At 45.1% G+C, this 17,214-nt stretch overlaps 1 protein-coding gene across 1 annotated transcript in view; it reads left to right on the top strand.

Annotated features, from left to right (window-relative positions):
• The window catches only part of LOC115194725 (ATP-binding cassette sub-family G member 2), a 33,833-nt gene extending 17,730 nt beyond the window's left edge, over window positions 1–16,103 (top strand). Inside the window, exons 7-16 of the mRNA XM_029754631.1 lie at window positions 1,210–1,361; window positions 1,656–1,757; window positions 1,921–2,053; window positions 4,826–4,943; window positions 5,598–5,680; window positions 8,119–8,208; window positions 9,581–9,705; window positions 14,073–14,227; window positions 14,784–14,953; window positions 15,100–16,103. Coding sequence (XP_029610491.1) covers window positions 1,210–1,361; window positions 1,656–1,757; window positions 1,921–2,053; window positions 4,826–4,943; window positions 5,598–5,680; window positions 8,119–8,208; window positions 9,581–9,705; window positions 14,073–14,227; window positions 14,784–14,953; window positions 15,100–15,247 — 1,276 coding nt within the window. The 3' untranslated portion in view covers window positions 15,248–16,103. The remainder of the gene's footprint in view (window positions 1–1,209; window positions 1,362–1,655; window positions 1,758–1,920; window positions 2,054–4,825; window positions 4,944–5,597; window positions 5,681–8,118; window positions 8,209–9,580; window positions 9,706–14,072; window positions 14,228–14,783; window positions 14,954–15,099) is intronic.
• Window positions 16,104–17,214: the final 1,111 nt, after the last annotated feature.

Genomic DNA, 17,214 nt, shown 5'->3' with positions numbered 1-17,214 from the left:
TGTGTGTGGGTGTTGTAGTCTGGGTATTGTAGTCTGGGTGGGTGGGTGTTGTAGTCTGGGTGGGTATTGTAGTCTGGGTGGGTGGGTGTTGTAGTCTGGGTATTGTAGCCTGTGTGGGTGTTGTAGTCTGGGTATTGTAGTCTGGGTGGGAGTTGTAGTCTGGGTATTTTAGTGTGGGTGGGTGGGTGTTGTAGCCTGGGTGGGTGTTGTAGTCTGGGTGTTGTAGTCTGGGTGTTGTAGTCTGGGTATTGCAGTCTGGGTGTTGCAGTCTGGGTGTTGCAGTCTGGGTGTTGCAGTCTGGGTGTTGCAGTCTGGGTATTGTAGTCTGGGTGTTGCAGTCTGGGTGTTGCAGTCTGGGTGTTGCAGTCTGGGTGTTGCAGTCTGGGTGTTGCAGTCTGGGTGTTGTAGTCTGGGTGGGTGGGTGTTGTAGCCTGGGTGGGTGTTGTAGTCTGGGTGTTGTAGTCTGGGTATTGTAGTCTGGGTGGGTGTTGTAGTCTGGGTACTGTAGTCTGGGTGTTGTAGTCTGGGTATTGTAGTCTGGGTGGGTGTTGCAGTCTGGGTGTTGCAGTCTGGGTGTTGCAGTCTGGGTACTGTAGTCTGGGTACTGTAGTCTGGGTATTGTAGTCTGGGTGGGTGTTGCAGTCTGGGTACTGTAGTCTGGGTGGGAGTTGTAGTCTGGGTATTGTAGTCTGGGTGGGTGTTGTAGTCTGGGTATTGTAGTCTGGGTGGGTGTTGTAGTCTGGGTATTGTAGTCTGGGTGTTGCAGTCTGGGTGTTGCAGTCTGGGTATTGCAGTCTGGGTATTGCAGTCTGGGTATTGCAGTCTGGGTTTTGCAGTCTGGGTTTTGCAGTCTGGGTGTTGTAGTCTGGGTGGGTACTGTAGTCTGGGTACTGTAGTCTGGGTACTGTAGTCTGGGTACTGTAGTCTGGGTACTGTAGTCTGGGTGGGTGTTGCAGTCTGGGTACTGTAGTCTGGGTACTGTAGTCTGGGTACTGTAGTCTGGGTACTGTAGTCTGGGTACTGTAGTCTGGGTATTGTAGTCTGGGTGGGTACTGTAGTCTGGGTGGGTACTGTAGTCTGGGTACTGTAGTCTGGGTTTTGCAGTCTGTGTATTGCAGTCTGGGTACTGTAGTCTGGGTACTGTAGTCTGGGTACTGTAGTCTGGGTATTGTAACTCTAACCCTCCTCCTCCTCCTCTCTCTCTATCAGGATGTCTAGTCATGGCCGTACCATCATCCTGTCCATCCACCAGCCTCGTTACTCCATCTACCGTCTGTTTGACAGTCTGACTCTACTGGTTAGCGGTAAACAGGTTTACCACGGCCCCGCTCAGAGCGCTCTGGACTACTTCTCTAACATTGGTGAGACTAAATCATTACAAATGTCATGTTTCTAGTGATTCTAAATCACACTCCTCCTGCTAACCAGACAGTGTAGCCTCAGCTCTCTGCTGGCAAACCAAGTTATGAAATGTCAAGAGTTACTTAATAACAGTTATTATATTCATCATTCTATTGTCTGTCTTTAGAGGTTACTAAGATGAGATGCATTTGAGATACGTTCAGTGTATCAATGTTTCAACCTTTCCTGTATCCAAACCTTATCTGTATCTATAAACAATGTAATTACAACTATGATGTCATCACATTACCCAGGGTACACTTGTGAACCCCACAACAACCCAGCTGACTTCTTCCTGGACGTGATCAACGGAGATTCTACCGCCATCGCCTTCAACAGGATAAAAGATGCAGACGGTGAGTTCTGATTGGCTAAGGAGCAGAGTCAGTGGGCGGGATTAGTCAGGTCATCCAATGGGAGTAATATGTTGTCTCTTCATTTCCTGTTTACCCTCCATTTACCTCTGTTGTGGCCCCTCTATCCCTTCCCCTCCCGTTTTCTCCAACCCCCCTCCCCCAGACTCTGACCCAGACAGGGTAACCAGTTCCAGGCAGAACATCGAGGACCATCTGGTCCAGGAGTACCGGGGGAGCCAGTACTATGGAGAGTCCAAGGCCCAGTTAGAACGCATCACCATGAACAGGGAATACAGGTACCAACACACACTCTGTCTCTCTCTCTCTCTCTCTCTCTCTCTCTCTCTGTCTCTGTCTCTGTCTCTCTCTCTCTCTCTCTCTCTCTCTCTCTCTCTCTCTCTCTCTCTGTCTCTCTCTCTCTCTCTCTCTCTGTCTCTGTTCTAATTCTCTCTCTCTCTCTCTCTCTCTCTCTCTCTCTCTCTCTCTCTCTCTCTCTGTCTCTCTCTGTCTAATTCTCTCTCTCTCTCTCTCTCTCTCTCTCTCTCTCTGTCTCTCTCTGTCTAATTCTCTCTCTCTCTCTGTCTCTCTCTCGCTCGCTCTCTGTCTATCTCTCGCTCGCTCTCTCTCTCTCTCTCTCTCTCTGTCTAATTCTCTCTCAATTTTCAATTCAATTTGCTTTGTTGGCATGACGTAACAATGTACATATTGCCAAAGCTTACTTTGGATATTTACAATACGAAAATAATAAGAATCAAATTTGTCAACGGGACAACAGTAACAACAATAACCAAGGGTCAAAATAACCATACATTCAACAATAACCATACAGTAGAGTACATGTGCAGGTTTATTGGTCTGTCAGACACTGTCCCTCAACTTATGTCAGGCAGCAATGTAGTGCGCTGCCAACCCACAGCTCTCTGCGTCCTCCCCCAACAGGACGGGTAGCCTATCCTCATCAGAGAGGTCTTTGAAACCTTGAATAAGGGTTTCAAATTTGGTGAAATGACACACACTAATTGTTTTATATTTTTTACATTTTCTCAGGAAATGCAGCTCTGTCTCAGGTTCTGCTGTTGTGCAGTGGTTGCACAGCCTTTCCTCTACAGGGAGCCATGTTTTCCTGTGTCTACCCTTCTCAATGGCAAGGCTGTGCTCACTGAGCTTGTAGTTTGTCAAGGTTTTTCTAAGGTTTTGATCAGTAACCATGGTAAAATAGTTAGTCAAGGTGTACTGTCGATTTAGGGCCAGATAGTACTGCATTTTGCTTTGTGTTTGTGCTTGTGTTTCCCAATAAGCAATCTGTTTTATTCTGATTGATTGGATGTTCTGGTCCTGAGTGTGTTAGTAGAACAGGTTAGTAAACTCAGCCCCAGGACCAGCTGGATGAGGGTCCTGAGGCTTCAGTGTGTTAGTAGAACAGGTTTGTGAACTCAGCCCCAGGACCAGCTGGATGAGGGTCCTGAGGCTTCAGTGTGTTAGTAGAACAGGTTAGTGAACTCAGCCCCAGGACCAGCTGGATGAGGGGACTCTTTTCTTTGCTCAGCTCTTGGCATTGCAGGGCTTGGTAATGATATGAGAGGGGGTCACTGTATTTTAGATGTTTCCAAAACTTAATTGCTCTTTTTTGAGATTTTATTATTAGTGAATATTGGCCTAATTCTGCCCTGCATGCATTGTTTGTAGTTTTCCTCTGGACATGTAGGAGAATCTTACAGAACTCTGCATGTAGGGTTTCAATGGGGTGTTTGTCCCATTTGGTGAAATCTTGTTTTGCAAGTGGACCCCACACCTCGCTGCCATAAAGTGCAATTGGTTCAATGACACATTCAATTAGTTTTAGCCAAATTTGAATAGGTATTTCAATTTGAATTTGTTTTTTAATGGCGTGGCATGCCCTGCGTGCTTTCTCTCTCAGTTCATTCACTGCCTCATTAAGGTGTCCAGTTGAGCTTATTTGTAAACCTCAGTAATTGTAGTGTGTGCAGTACTCTATATATTTAAACCTCAGCAATTGTAGTGTGTGCAGTACTCTATGTATTTAAACCTCAGTAATTGTGGTGTGTACAGTACTATATACATTTAAACCTCAGTAATTGTAGTGTGTGCAGTACTCTATATATTTTGTACCAATTGAGAACTTTGGTCTAATTCCCTGAGATCGGGGGTTTACTGCCAGGGCCCAGGTCTGACAGTACTGCTCTAGCAGGTCCAGGCTCTGCTGTAGGCCAGGTGCTGTGGGGGTTTACTGCCAGGGCCCAGGTCTGGCAGTACTGCTCTAGCAGGTCCAGGCTCTGCTGTAGGCCAGGTGCTGTAGGGGTTTACTGCCAGGGCCCAGGTCTGACAGTACTGCTCTAGCAGGTCCAGGCTCTGCTGTAGGCCAGGTGCTGTGGGGGTTTACTGCCAGGGCCCAGGTCTGGCAGTACTGCTCTAGCAGGTCCAGACTCTGCTGTAGGCCAGGTGCTGTAGGGGTTTACTGCCAGGGCCCAGGTCTGACAGTACTGCTCTAGCAGGTCCAGGCTCTGCTGTAGGCCAGGTGCTGTGGGGATTTACTGCCAGGGCCCAGGTCTGGCAGTACTGCTCTAGCAGGTCCAGGCTCTGCTGTAGGCCAGGTGCTGTGGGTGACAGCAGGCATAGGTCATCTGCGAAGAGTAGGCATTTAACTTCTGAATTGTGGAGACTAACACCAGGGGCTGAGGATATTTCTAGAATAGTGGCCAATTCGTTGATATAAATATTGAAGAGTGCAGGGCTCAGATTGCAACCCTGGCGAAGGCCCCGCCCCTGGTTAAAGAATTCTGTTCTTTTCTTGCCAATTTTAATGCTGCACGTATTGCCAGTATACATTGATTTAATTATGTCATGTTTTACCCCCTACACCACTTTCAGTAACTTTGTAGAACAGTTCTGTATGCCAAATAGAATCAAATGCTTTTTGGAACTCTGTCTCTCTCTCTCTCTCTCTGTCTATTTCGCTGTCTCTCTTTGGTATCTGTGCCTCTGTCTGTCTGTCTCTGTCTGTCTGTTCTCTGCAAGTTAATGGACAACCTTCTTCTTGTTCTCTTCAGTGTGAAGACTCCCTCTCGGACCATCACGTACAACACCTCCTTCTCTACTCAGTTCAGATGGGTCCTAAAGAGAACCTTCACTAACCTCATCCTCAACCCTCAGACATCCTTCGCTCAGGTGTGTGTCTGCGTCTCTCTGTGTGTCTGGGGGGAATAGTGAAAACTGTAAAGTTTGGTGGAGGAGGAATAATGGTGTTTTTCATGGTTCGGGCCACTTAGTTACAGTGAAGGGAAATCTTAACGCTACAGCATGTAATGACATTCTAGACGATTCTGCTAGAGCAGTACTTTTACCAAAGAGCCCCTTCTGTCTACCAACATTTACTATTGTGTACCGTAGTAGTGCTTCCCTTCCTCCTCTTTCTACTAATGAACCATGTCTGTTGACCGACCGATATACTCACACGTTAAAAACACGCACACCGACCAACAGACCGACTGATACAAACACGTTAAAAACACACACACCGACCAACAGACCGACTGACACAAACACGTTAAAAACACACACACCGACCAACAGACCGACTGATACAAACACGTTAAAAACACACACACCGACCAACAGACCGACTGACACAAACACGTTAAAAACACACACACCGACCAACAGACCGACTGATACAAACACGTTAAAAACACACTTGGACCGACCGACACACACGTGTAAAAAAAAATAACAGCGACTGATACACAGACGTTAAATACACGCACAGACTGACCTACCTACCCACCCACCTACCTACCTATTAATCTAATCTATCTCATCCAGATTGGAGTGACTGTATTCCTGGCCCTCATCGTTGGAGCTATATTCTTTGGAGTGAAGAATGACCAGAGTGGCTTGCAGAACAGGTGTGTGTGTGTGTGTGTGTGTGTGTGTGTGTGTGTGTGTGTGTGTGTGTGTTTGTTTAACGTGTTTGTGTTTAAATATAGTAATATATGCCATTTAGCAGACTCTTTCTTCCAAAGTGACTTTTTCTTATTGTTGGCCCCAGCTATAATGTTGGCCCCAGCTATAATGTTGGCCCCAGCTATAATATAATGTTGGCCCCAGCTATAATATAATGTTGGCCCCAGCTATAATATAATGTTGGCCCCAGCTATAATGTTGGCCCCAGATATAATGTTGGCCCCAGATATAATGTTGGCCCCAGCTATAATATAATGTTGGCCCCAGATATAATGTTGGCCCCAGCTATAATATAATGTTGGCCCCAGATATAATGTTGGCCCCAGATATAATGTTGGCCCCAGATATAATGTTGGCCCCAGATATAATGGAATTCCATCTTTGTGTTTTAGAATAACAATAAAATTAAAAGACTGCCTGTGTCATGGTAACTGCCCGTTAATTAACGTAAACAACCGTTGGAATCTCCATGCCTCCACGCGTACAAGCTGCTGATGAACCGGCTACATTTTAAATTCACTATTTATTTTAGTCAGGTCTAAAGAAACATTATGATATAAAGAAAATGTATTTCAGAAGAACAGAATATGAGTTGGTCTATTGTATGTTATCTGGCTATGCACCATGATATAGACTGTAGGCTTGTTCATTTATCAGACTAGATACTGTATGTTATCTGGTTATGCTCCATGATATAGACTGTAGACTTGTTCATTTATCAGACTAGATACTGTATGTTATCTGGCTATGATATAGACTGTAGGCTTGTTCATTTATCAGACTAGATACTGTATGTTATCTGGCTATGATATAGACTGTAGACTTGTTCATTTATCAGACTAGATACTGTATGTTATCTGGCTATGATATAGACTGTAGGCTTGTTCATTTATCAGACTAGATACTGTATGTTATCTGGCTATGATATAGACTGTAGACTTGTTCATTTATCAGACTAGATACTGTATGTTATCTGGCTATGATATAGACTGTAGACTTGTTCATTTATCAGACTAGATACTGTATGTTATCTGGCTATGTTCCATGATATAGACTGTAGACTTGTTCATTTAGCTGACTAGATATGTTTATAAGTCCCATGCCATTATTTTAGATTATAGGATTTTATAGTATGAAGTATAAATTTAAAGGATATTTTAAAAGTGGCTGTGTTGAGCGTAAAAATTATGATTTGAAACAGGTGCTCGACGCTAGATTTAGAGTTATTTGTTAACTTTATTTTGTGGATGATACAAACCTTAGAATGCCTTAGAAATCTCAACATATATGGGCTGCATGATGCGACTTTATGGCTATTGATGTTCCTGAGAGTCGCAAAAACAAAGCTTGTTAAAATCCTCCGTTCCTCGTTGTCAGGCTGCGCACACACACGCTGTTCTCTCATCAAGTGATTATATTTTCACCCATCAGACTATTCTCAATTTAATCTTGTATTTACTAATATGTCAAATTAGTTTCGATTTAGAATGGCCCATTTATCAAATGGGCAGGAACAGAGGCAAGACAAAGACCTGTTATCAGTACGCACTGGAATGGAGGCCACTTTTCCCCCCCACTGATGCTACTCCGGTCATTTCGCTGTGCAACAAGTGATATACAGTCCAAATTCAGTACTCCATGGTCTCGCTAACCCTGTTCCTGTTCCTGCAGCTACCCAGTACTCTGTACTCCATGGTCTCTCTAACCCTGTTCCTGCAGCTACCCAGTACTCTGTACTCCATGGTCTCTCCAACCCTGTTCCTGCAGCTACCCAGTACTCTGTACTCCATGGTCTCTCCAACCCTGTTCCTGCAGCTACCCAGTACTCTGTACTCCATGGTCTCTCCAACCCTGTTCCTGCAGCTACCCAGTACCTCATTTTGCGAAACCAAGTGAAATCTGTTGGGCGAACATCGATAGTAACATGTTTTCAAAACGAAACCTATTTAATGAAAGTGTTTACAGCCCCTCTCTCTCTGCGCGGTGGAGAAAGGAATGAAGGAGAGAGGGGAGGGGATGGATACTCACAGTAGCTAAATGGTACATGTCAACTTATTCATTATGAAAATGCACTATAATTAAGCTATTCAAATACAAATTCGGTAGGCTATGTATTGTATAACGGCACAGTCATTATTTTCATTTTATAGAGCCCTGAGTACCAGGCCATAAGGACCTGATGATCGTTAGCGAGTTGGGTATAAGAGTGCATAAGAGGAGATTACTGTGACTCAAAGGTCACGAGTCATGACTGCCAGTGTACCGTCACCACAACAGCCCTAAGCAGGAATTTAATTAAGTTGTATATGTTCCACGATGTGTGTGTTTTAATGCGTGTGTTTTAAAGTGTGTGTGTGTGTGTGTGTGTTGTCTCTACCAGGATGGGTGCTCTTTTCTTCATCACCACCAATCAGTGTTTCAGTTCCCTGTCTTCTGCTGAGCTCTTCATCACCGAGAGAAAACTGTTCATGTGAGTAACACACACACACACACGTTCAACACACGTACACACACACACACACACACACACACATTAAATGCACAAACATGTTCACACACACATTCAACACACACGTTAAACACACACATACACTAGGGGCAACACTGAGATCTGTTACCTTTAAGCAGGTTTCCACTAGGGGGCAACACTGAGATCTGTTACCTTTAAGCAGGTTTCCACTAGGGGGCAACACTGAGATCTGTTACCTTTAAGCAGGTTTCCACTAGGGGCAACACTGAGCAGGTTTCGGGGCATCACCGCAGGAAGTAGTTTTAGGGTGGGAGTCCAGCGAATCCAGCTATATTTAGAGATTTTTGTTTTAAGCCTATCCAAAACATGAACCCTTACCTTAACCATTCAGAGTTAATGTCTAACCTTAACCATTCAGAGTTAATGGCTGTACTTGAGTATCTGCCTCTGGTGCCAAAGGTTGCATGTTCAAATCCAGTGATTTTAAAAAGTAGTTTTTGAGACTTGTTTTAAGCCTATCCAAAACATGAACCCTTACCTTAACCATACAAAGTCAGTCTGAGATAGGGCTTTTTCTTAGCAACTCTGCCTAGAAGGCCAGCATCCCAGAGTCGCCTCTTCACAGTTGACTTTGAGACTGGTGTTTTGCGGGTACTATTTAATGAAGCTGCCAGTTGAGGACTTGTGAAGAGTCTGTTTTTCAAAGTAGACACTCTAATGTACTTGTCTTCTTGATCAGTTGTGCACCGGGGCCTCCCACTACTCTTTCTATTCTGGTTAGAGCCAGTTTGCTCTGTTCTGTGAAGGGAGTAGTACACAGCGTTGTACGAGATCTTCAGTTTCTTGGCAATTTATCGCATGGAATAGCCTTCATTTCTCAGAACAAGAATAGTCTACACTGTATTTCTGATCAATTTGATGTTATTTTAATGGACAAAAATTTGCTTTTCTTTCAAAAACAAGGACATTTATAAGTGACCCCAAACTTTTGAACGGTAGTGTGCATACTGTACACACATATTGTACACACATACTGTACACACATACTGTACACACTTACTGTACACACTATACACACACATACTGAACACACATACTGTACACATTATACACACGTATACTGTACACACATACTATACACAGACTCTACACATACACACTATGTACACACATACTGGACACACACATACTGGACATACACATACTGGACACGCACACATGCACACACACCCTCTCTCTCTCTCATTCTCTCTCTCTCCCCCATCTCCAGTCATGAGTACATTAGTGGTTACTACAGAGTATCCGTCTAACCTCGCTCTCCCTCGCTCTCGCTCTCGCTCTCTCTCTCTCCCCCCCCCTCTCCCCCCCCCAGTCATGAGTACATCAGCGGATACTACAGAGTATCAGTCTACTTCCTGTGTAAGATACTCAGTGACATCATCACCTTAAGGACACTCCCTGCCATCGTCTTCAGCTGTGTGGCTTACTTCATGATCGGTGGGTAGACCCTTCACCCACGTTGACACAGTGAACACTAACCCTAACCCTTGATCGCTGGGTAGACCCTTCACAGACATATAATACTAGTGTGTGTGACTGTGTCTATGTTCAGATCTAGTATTATATTTCTATGTTCAGATCTAGTATTATATTTCTATGTTCAGATCTAGTATTATATTTCTATGTTCAGATCTAGTATTATATTTCTACGTTCAGATCTAGTATTATATTTCTATGTTCAGATCTAGTATTATATTTCTATGTTCAGGTCTAGTATTATATTTCTATATTCTGATCTATTCTTTTTCTATGTTCTGATCTACTATTATATTTCTATTTTCTGATGTAGTATTTTATTTTTATTTAACCCTTATTTTACCAGGGAAGTTGACTGAGGACACATTCTCATTTATTCACATCAAATAAAATAAAATAGTTATTGGTCACATACACGTGTTTATCAGATGTTATTGCGAGTGTAGCGAAATGCTTGTGCTTCTAGTTCCGACAGTGCAGTAATATCTAACACGTACTATCTAACAGTTTCACAACAACTACCCAATACACACAAATCTAAGTAAGGAATGGATTAAGAATATATATATATACTTATATGTCAGAGCGGCATTGGACTAAAATACGGTGGGATAGTATAGAATATAGTATATACATATGAGATGGTGGATGCAGTATTTACACACAATTAAAGTGACTAAGATACTGTGGAATAGTATAGAGTATATTTTACACATATGAGATGAGTAATGCAAGATATGGAGACATTATTAAAGTGGCCAGTGATTCCTAATCTATGTCTATAGGCAGCCGCCTCTGATGTGCTTGTTATGGCTGTTTAGCAGTCTGATGGCCTTGAGATAGAAGCTGTTTTTCAGTCTCTCGGTACCAGCTTTGTCACGGGTGTCGTTGTGTAGAGATGACCAAGACATGTTCATCATTATTATTTATTAAATAAATGTGAACACGGAAAAAACAATAAACAAAGAGAATGACAGACGACAGTTTCACAGGCTACGACAACTAGCAGTGCGAAATACAACTACCCACAATTAACAACCCCAAACACATACCTATATATAGGACTCTCAATCAGAGGAAAATAGAAACACCTGCCTCCAATTGGGAGTCCACACCCAAACCTAAACATAGAAAAACTAAACTAGACAGAACGTAGAAAATGCAACCTAGAACATACCCAACACCCAGAACTAACAAATCACACACCCTAAACACAACCAACCAAAACATATACCCTCTGCCACGTCCTGACCAAACTACAATACAAATAATACCTAAACTGGTCAGGACGTGACAAGCTTTGATGCACCTGTACTGACCTCGCCTTCTGGATGATAGTAGCGGTGTGAACAGGCAGTGGCTTGGGTGGTTGTTGTCCTTGATGATCTTTTTGGCCTTCCTGTGACATCGGGTGGTGTAGGTGTCCAGGAGGGCGTGAAGTTTGCCCCCGGTAATGCGTTGGGCAGACCTCACCACCCTCTGGAGAGCTTTGCAGTTGTGGGTGGTGCAGTTGCCATACCAGGCGGTGATACAGCCCGACAGGATGCTTTCAATAGTGCATCTGTAAAAGTTTGTGAGGGTTTTAGGTGTTAAGCCAAATTTCTTTATCCTCCAGAGGTGCTGTTGCGCCTTCTTCACCACACTGTCTGTGTGGGTCGACCATTTCAGATTGTCAGTGATATGTACACCAAGGAATTTGAAGCTTTCCACCTTCTCCACTACTGTCCCGTCGATGTGGATGGGGGGGTGCTCCCTCTGCTGTTTCCTGAAGTCCACGATCATCTCCTTAGTTTTGTTGACGTTGAGTGAGGTTATTTTCCTGGTACCACACTCCCAGATCCCTCACCTCATCCCTGTAGGCTGTCTCATCGTTGTTGGTAATCAAGCCTAATAAATCAAATCAAACTTTACTTGTCACGTGCGCCGAATAGTGAAATGGTAAGGTCTACACTACAAGCCCTTAAACAATGATGTTCAAGAAGAGTAAAGAAAATTATATTAAATATTTACAAAATAAACTTTAAAAAATTCAAAAGTAACATAATAACATAACAATAACGAGGTTATATACAGGGGGTACCGGTTAGTTGAGGTAATTTGTACATGTAGGTAGAGGTGAAGTGACTACGCATAGATAAAACAGCGAGTAGCAGCAGTGTACAAAACAAATGGGGGGGGGGGGGGGTCAATGTAATTTGTCATGCCCTCTTCACGACTTTCTTGGTGTGTTTGGACCATGATAGATCGTTGGTGATGTGGACACCAAGGAACTTGAAACTCTCGACCCGCTCCACTACAGCCCCGTTGATGTTAATGGGGGCCTGATCGGCCCGCCTTTTCCTATAGTCCACGATCAGCTCCGTAGTCTTGCTCACGTTGAGGGAGAGGTTGTTGTCCTGGCACCACACTGCCAGTGTCTCTGACCTCCTCCCTATAGGCTGTCTTATCATTGTCGGTGATCAGGCCTACCACTGTTGTCATCAGCAAACTTAATGATGGTGTTGGAGTCATGCTTGGCCACGCAGTCGTGGGTGAACAGGGAGTACAGGAGGGTACTAAGTACACAGCCCTGAGTGGCCCCAGCTTTGAGGATCAGTGTGGCAGACGTGTTGTTGTCTACCCTCACCACCTGGGGGCGGCCTGTCAGGAAGTTCAGGATCCAGTTGCAGAGGGAGGTGTTTAGTCCCAGGGTCCTTAGCTTATTGATGAGCTTTGAGGGCACTATGGTGTTGAACGCTGAGCTGTAGTCAATGAACAGCATTCTCGCATAGGTGTTTCTTTTGTCCAGGTGGGAAAGGGCAGTGTGGAGTGCGATTGAGATTGCGTCATCTGTGGATCTATTGGGACAGTATGCGAATTGGAGTTCAATTGTTTTGAAGAAGGCTTCAGGGCGCCCAAGAAAGTCCAGCATGCGCCAGGACCGTCTCCTAAAGTTGATTCAGCTGCGGGATCGGGGCACCACCAGTACAGAGCTTGCTCAGGAATGGCAGCAGGCAGGTGTGAGTGCATCTGCACGCACAGTGAGGCGAAGACTTTTGGAGGATGGCCGGGTGTCAAGAAGGGCAGCAAAGAAGCCAATTCTCTCCAGGAAAAATATCAGTGACAGACTGATATTCTGCAGAAGGTACAAGGATTGGTCTGCTGAGGACTGGGGTAAAGTCCTTTTCTCTGAATCCCCTTTCCGATTGTTTGGGGCATCCGGAAAAAAGCTTGTCCGGAGAAGACAAGGTGAGTGCTACCATCAGTCCTGTGTCATGCCAACAGTAAAGCATCCTGAGACCATTCATGTATGGGGTTGCTTCTCAGCCAAGAGAGTGGGCTCACTCACAATTTTGCCTAAGAACACAGCCATGAATAAAGAATGGTACCAACATATCCTCCGAGAGCAACTTCTCCCAACCATCCAGGAACAGTTTGGTGATGAACAATTCCTTTTACCAGCATGATGGAGCACCTTGCCATAAGGCAAAAGTGATAACTAAGTGGCTCGGGGAACAAAACATTGATATTTTGGGTCCGTGGCCAGGAAATTCCCCAGACCTTAATCCCATTGAGAACTTGTGGTCAATCCTCAAGAGGCAGGTGGACAAACAAAAACCCACAAATTCTGACAAACTCCAAGCATTGATTATGCAAGAATGGGCTGCCATCAGTCAGGATGTGGACCAGAAGTTAATTGACAGCATGCTAGAGGCGGATTGCAGAGGTCTTGAAAAAGAAGGGTCAACACTGCAAATATTGACTCTTTGCATCAACTTCATGTAATTGCCAATAAAAGCCTTTGACACTTATGAAATGCTTGTAATTAATTATACTTCAGTATTCCATAGTAACAGCTGACAAAAATATCTAAAGACACTGAGGCATCAAACTTTGTGAAAATTAATATTTGTGTCATTCTCAAAACTTTTGGCCACGACTCTACGTCTCGTGTCTGAGCCGTTGAATTTACAGAACAACCTGGGGAATAGTTACAGGGGAGAGGAGGGGGGATGAATGAGCCAAGGTATATGGTCTGATATCACTCTGTTCTGATCTAGTATTATATTTCTATGTTCTGATCTAGTATTATATTTCTATGGTCTGGTCTAGTATTATATTTCTGTTCTGGTATTATATTGCTCTGTTCTGATCTAGTATTATATTTCTATGGTCTGGTCTAGTATTATATTTCTGTTCTGGTATTATATTACACTGTTCTGATCTAGTATTATATTTCTATGTTCTGATCTAGTATTATATTTCTATGGTCTGGTCTAGTATTATATTTCTGTTCTGGTATTATATTACTCTGTTCTGATCTAGTATTATATTTCTATGTTCTCCAGGGTATAAAGCTACAGTGGAGGCCTTCTTCCTGTTCATGTTGACCGTAGCTCTGGTAGCCTATACAGCTACTGCCATGACCATGGCTATTTCAGCTGACCAGAGTGTTGTGGCGATCGCCAACATCTTCATGACCATAGCCTTTGTCTTCATGATGGTGAGAAAAAGAGAGACTAAATAATTTGTGATTGTTTGTTTTGGCAATGTTAGCAGATGTTTCCCATGCCAATGAAGCCCCTTTAAATTGAATTGAGACACACACTAATATGAGATGATTATAAACATCAAACATTATGTTGCTCACCTCTCTCCTCCTCCTCCCCCTCCTCACCTCTCTCCTCCCCCCACCTCCCCCTCCTCTCCTGTTCTCTCCTCTTCCTCTCCCCTCCTCTCCTCTTCCCCTCCCCTCCTCTCCTCTTCCCCTCCTCTCCTCTTTCTCTTCTCCCCCTCCTCTCCTCACCCCTCATCTTCCCCTCCCCTCCTCCCTCCTCTCCTCACCCCTCCTCTTCCCCTCCCCTCCTAAAATCTCCTCTCCCCTCATCTACACTCCCCTCCCCTCCTCCCCTCCCCTTCTCTCCCCTCCCCTTCTCTCCTCACCCCTCCTCTTCCCCTTCCCTCCTAAAATCTCCTCTCCCCTCCTCTTCCTCTCCCCTCCCCTCCCTTCCTCTTCTCTCCCCTCCCCTCCCCGTCTCTCCCCTCCCCTCCCCTATCAGATCTTCTCAGGCCTGTTGGTGAACCTGCCCAGTATTGTTGAGTGGCTAGCCTGGTTCCAGTACCTCAGCATCCCTCGGTATGGACTAACAGCTCTCCAGATTAATGAGTTTGTAGGTCTGCAGTTCTGTGGAGACATTCCCCTCAACGGCACCTTGCCCCCTGGTATGACGTAAGTGATAATGTCTCACGATACCTTTTTAAATTAGCCATTGATGTCAGGAGAGATATTTTACACGGGAGATCTGTCTCTCAGTGAGATTCTCCATAATTGTGGTGTTTGTTTCTAAGGTAGGAACCTTTCTATCCTGTGTCCAGATGCACGGGGGAAGACTTTCTGAAGAACCAGGGGATCGACTACACCACGTGGGGGCTGTGGCAGAATCACGTTGCCCTGGCGATCATGACCGTAATCTTCCTGGCGATCGCTTACTTCAAACTACGCTTCATCAAAAAGTTCACATAGAGGTCAGGGGTCAGGGGTTAAGCCTATTGTACACCTTCCCGTTCCGTGCCGTCCTATTGGTCCGCTCAAACAAAATGCTGCAATATCCAACTTCCACTGAAATGTCAGCGTCCGCAGAACACACCTTTTTAAGGGATCAAAAGTTTGATTGAAGCGGAAGGTGAAATTAGGCATTAGAGGTCAGAGGTCACCATCATCATCATCATCCAACAACTATTGTGCCAAACCAATAAATTCAATGATTTCTCTACCAAAGTGTCTTATCTACAGACGTTTAAAATCATGTCTCAAGATGCCTATGTGATTATTTTGAACCATTCGTGCTTTATGACGTGCAATTTGTTCAACATTTTATCGATGCAACACAATTAACGTGTAATGATACCAAATATATTGATGATTTGGTGCTCTGTAAGCACAGATAATAAATACTTATGCATTAGTCCTATGTTACTCCCAAACGGTACCCTGTCCCCTACTGTTGAACAGGGCCCCTAGGACTCTGGACACAAGTAGTTCCTTACTGTTGAACAGGGCCCCTAGGACTCTGGACACAAGTAGTTCCCTACAAAGGGACTAGGGTGCTGTTTAGGACACATTCCTAGACATTGTTTCTATTTACGTTTTGTACACTATCGACAGCACAGGAGGCTGGTGAGGGAAGGATGGTGCATAATAATGGCTGGAATGGAATCAGTCACATAGAAACCGCGTGTTTGCTGTGTTTGATACCAATCCCTTAATTCCGTTCCTGCCATAACTATGAGCCAATCCTCCCCACCAGCCACCTGTGATGAACAGTATAACAATGATAATTATGCAACAAAAAGAAGAATAAAATGTAATATCAACTTTGTACTTGTTCTATTTTCTCTCCTGTGTATATTTTAGTATCAACACACACACACACACACACACACACAACGTTCCTTCAGATGAGAAGACTTAAGGCTTGTGTCCATGGCAACACAGTGTAAGCATATCAGGTTGTGTGTGCTTGGAAACCCTGTTCCAATGGGGTAGAAAAACCCTGTTTCCCTGGGGTAAAAACCCTGTTTCCCTGGGGTAAAAACTCTGTTCCTCTGGGGTGGAGACCCTGTTCCCATGGGGTGGTAAACCCTGTTCCCCTGGGTTGGAAACCCTGTTTCCCTGGGTTGGAAACCCTGTTCCCCTGGGTTGGAGACCCTGTTCCCCTGGGTTGGAAAACCTGTTTCCCTGGGTTGGAAACCCTGTTCCCCTGGGTTGGAAACCCTGTTCCCCTGGGTTGGAAACCCTGTTCCCCTGGGTTGGAGACCCTGTTCCCCTGGGTTGGAAAAACCCTGTTCCCCTGGGGTGAAAAACCCTGTTCCCCTGGGGTGGGAACCCTGTTCCCCTGGGGTAGGGACCCTGTTCCCCTGGGGTAGAAACCCTGTTTCCCTGGGTTGGAAAACCCTGTTCCCCTGTGTTGGAAAACCCTGTTCCCCTGGGGTGGAGAAACCCTGTTCCCCTGGGTTGGAGACCCTGTTCCCCTGGGTTGGAGACCCTGTTCCCCTGGGGTGGAGAGACCCTGTTCCCCTGGGGTGGGGAAACCCTGTTCCCCTGGGGTGGAGACCCTGTTCCCCTGGGGTGGAGAAACCCTGTTCCCCTGGGGTGGAGAAACCCTGTTCCCCTGGGGTAGAGAAACCCTGTTCCCCTGGGGTGGAAACCCTGTTCCCCTGGGGTGAGACCCTGTTCCCCTGGGGTGGGGAAACCCTGTTCCCCTGGGGTGGAGAAACCCTGTTCCCCTGGGGTGGAGAAACCCTGTTCCCCTGGGGTGGGAAACCCTGTTCCCCTGGGGTGATAATCGGCGTTAAGGCAAGAGGAGAGAGCGATCGCATGGAGGACAACAGACACTTAAGAACACTATACACACACACACACACACACACACTAAAGTGGCTACTGTTGTATATGTTCAGTGTTCCCTCTCTCTTGTCCCCCCCAGGGGA

Source organism: Salmo trutta, chromosome 5, assembly GCF_901001165.1.
Source record: "Salmo trutta chromosome 5, fSalTru1.1, whole genome shotgun sequence".
NCBI classification, from domain to species: domain Eukaryota; kingdom Metazoa; phylum Chordata; class Actinopteri; order Salmoniformes; family Salmonidae; genus Salmo; species Salmo trutta.
The sequence above is the reverse complement of the archived record's forward strand: the minus strand, read 5'-3'. Positions and strand labels throughout refer to the sequence as shown.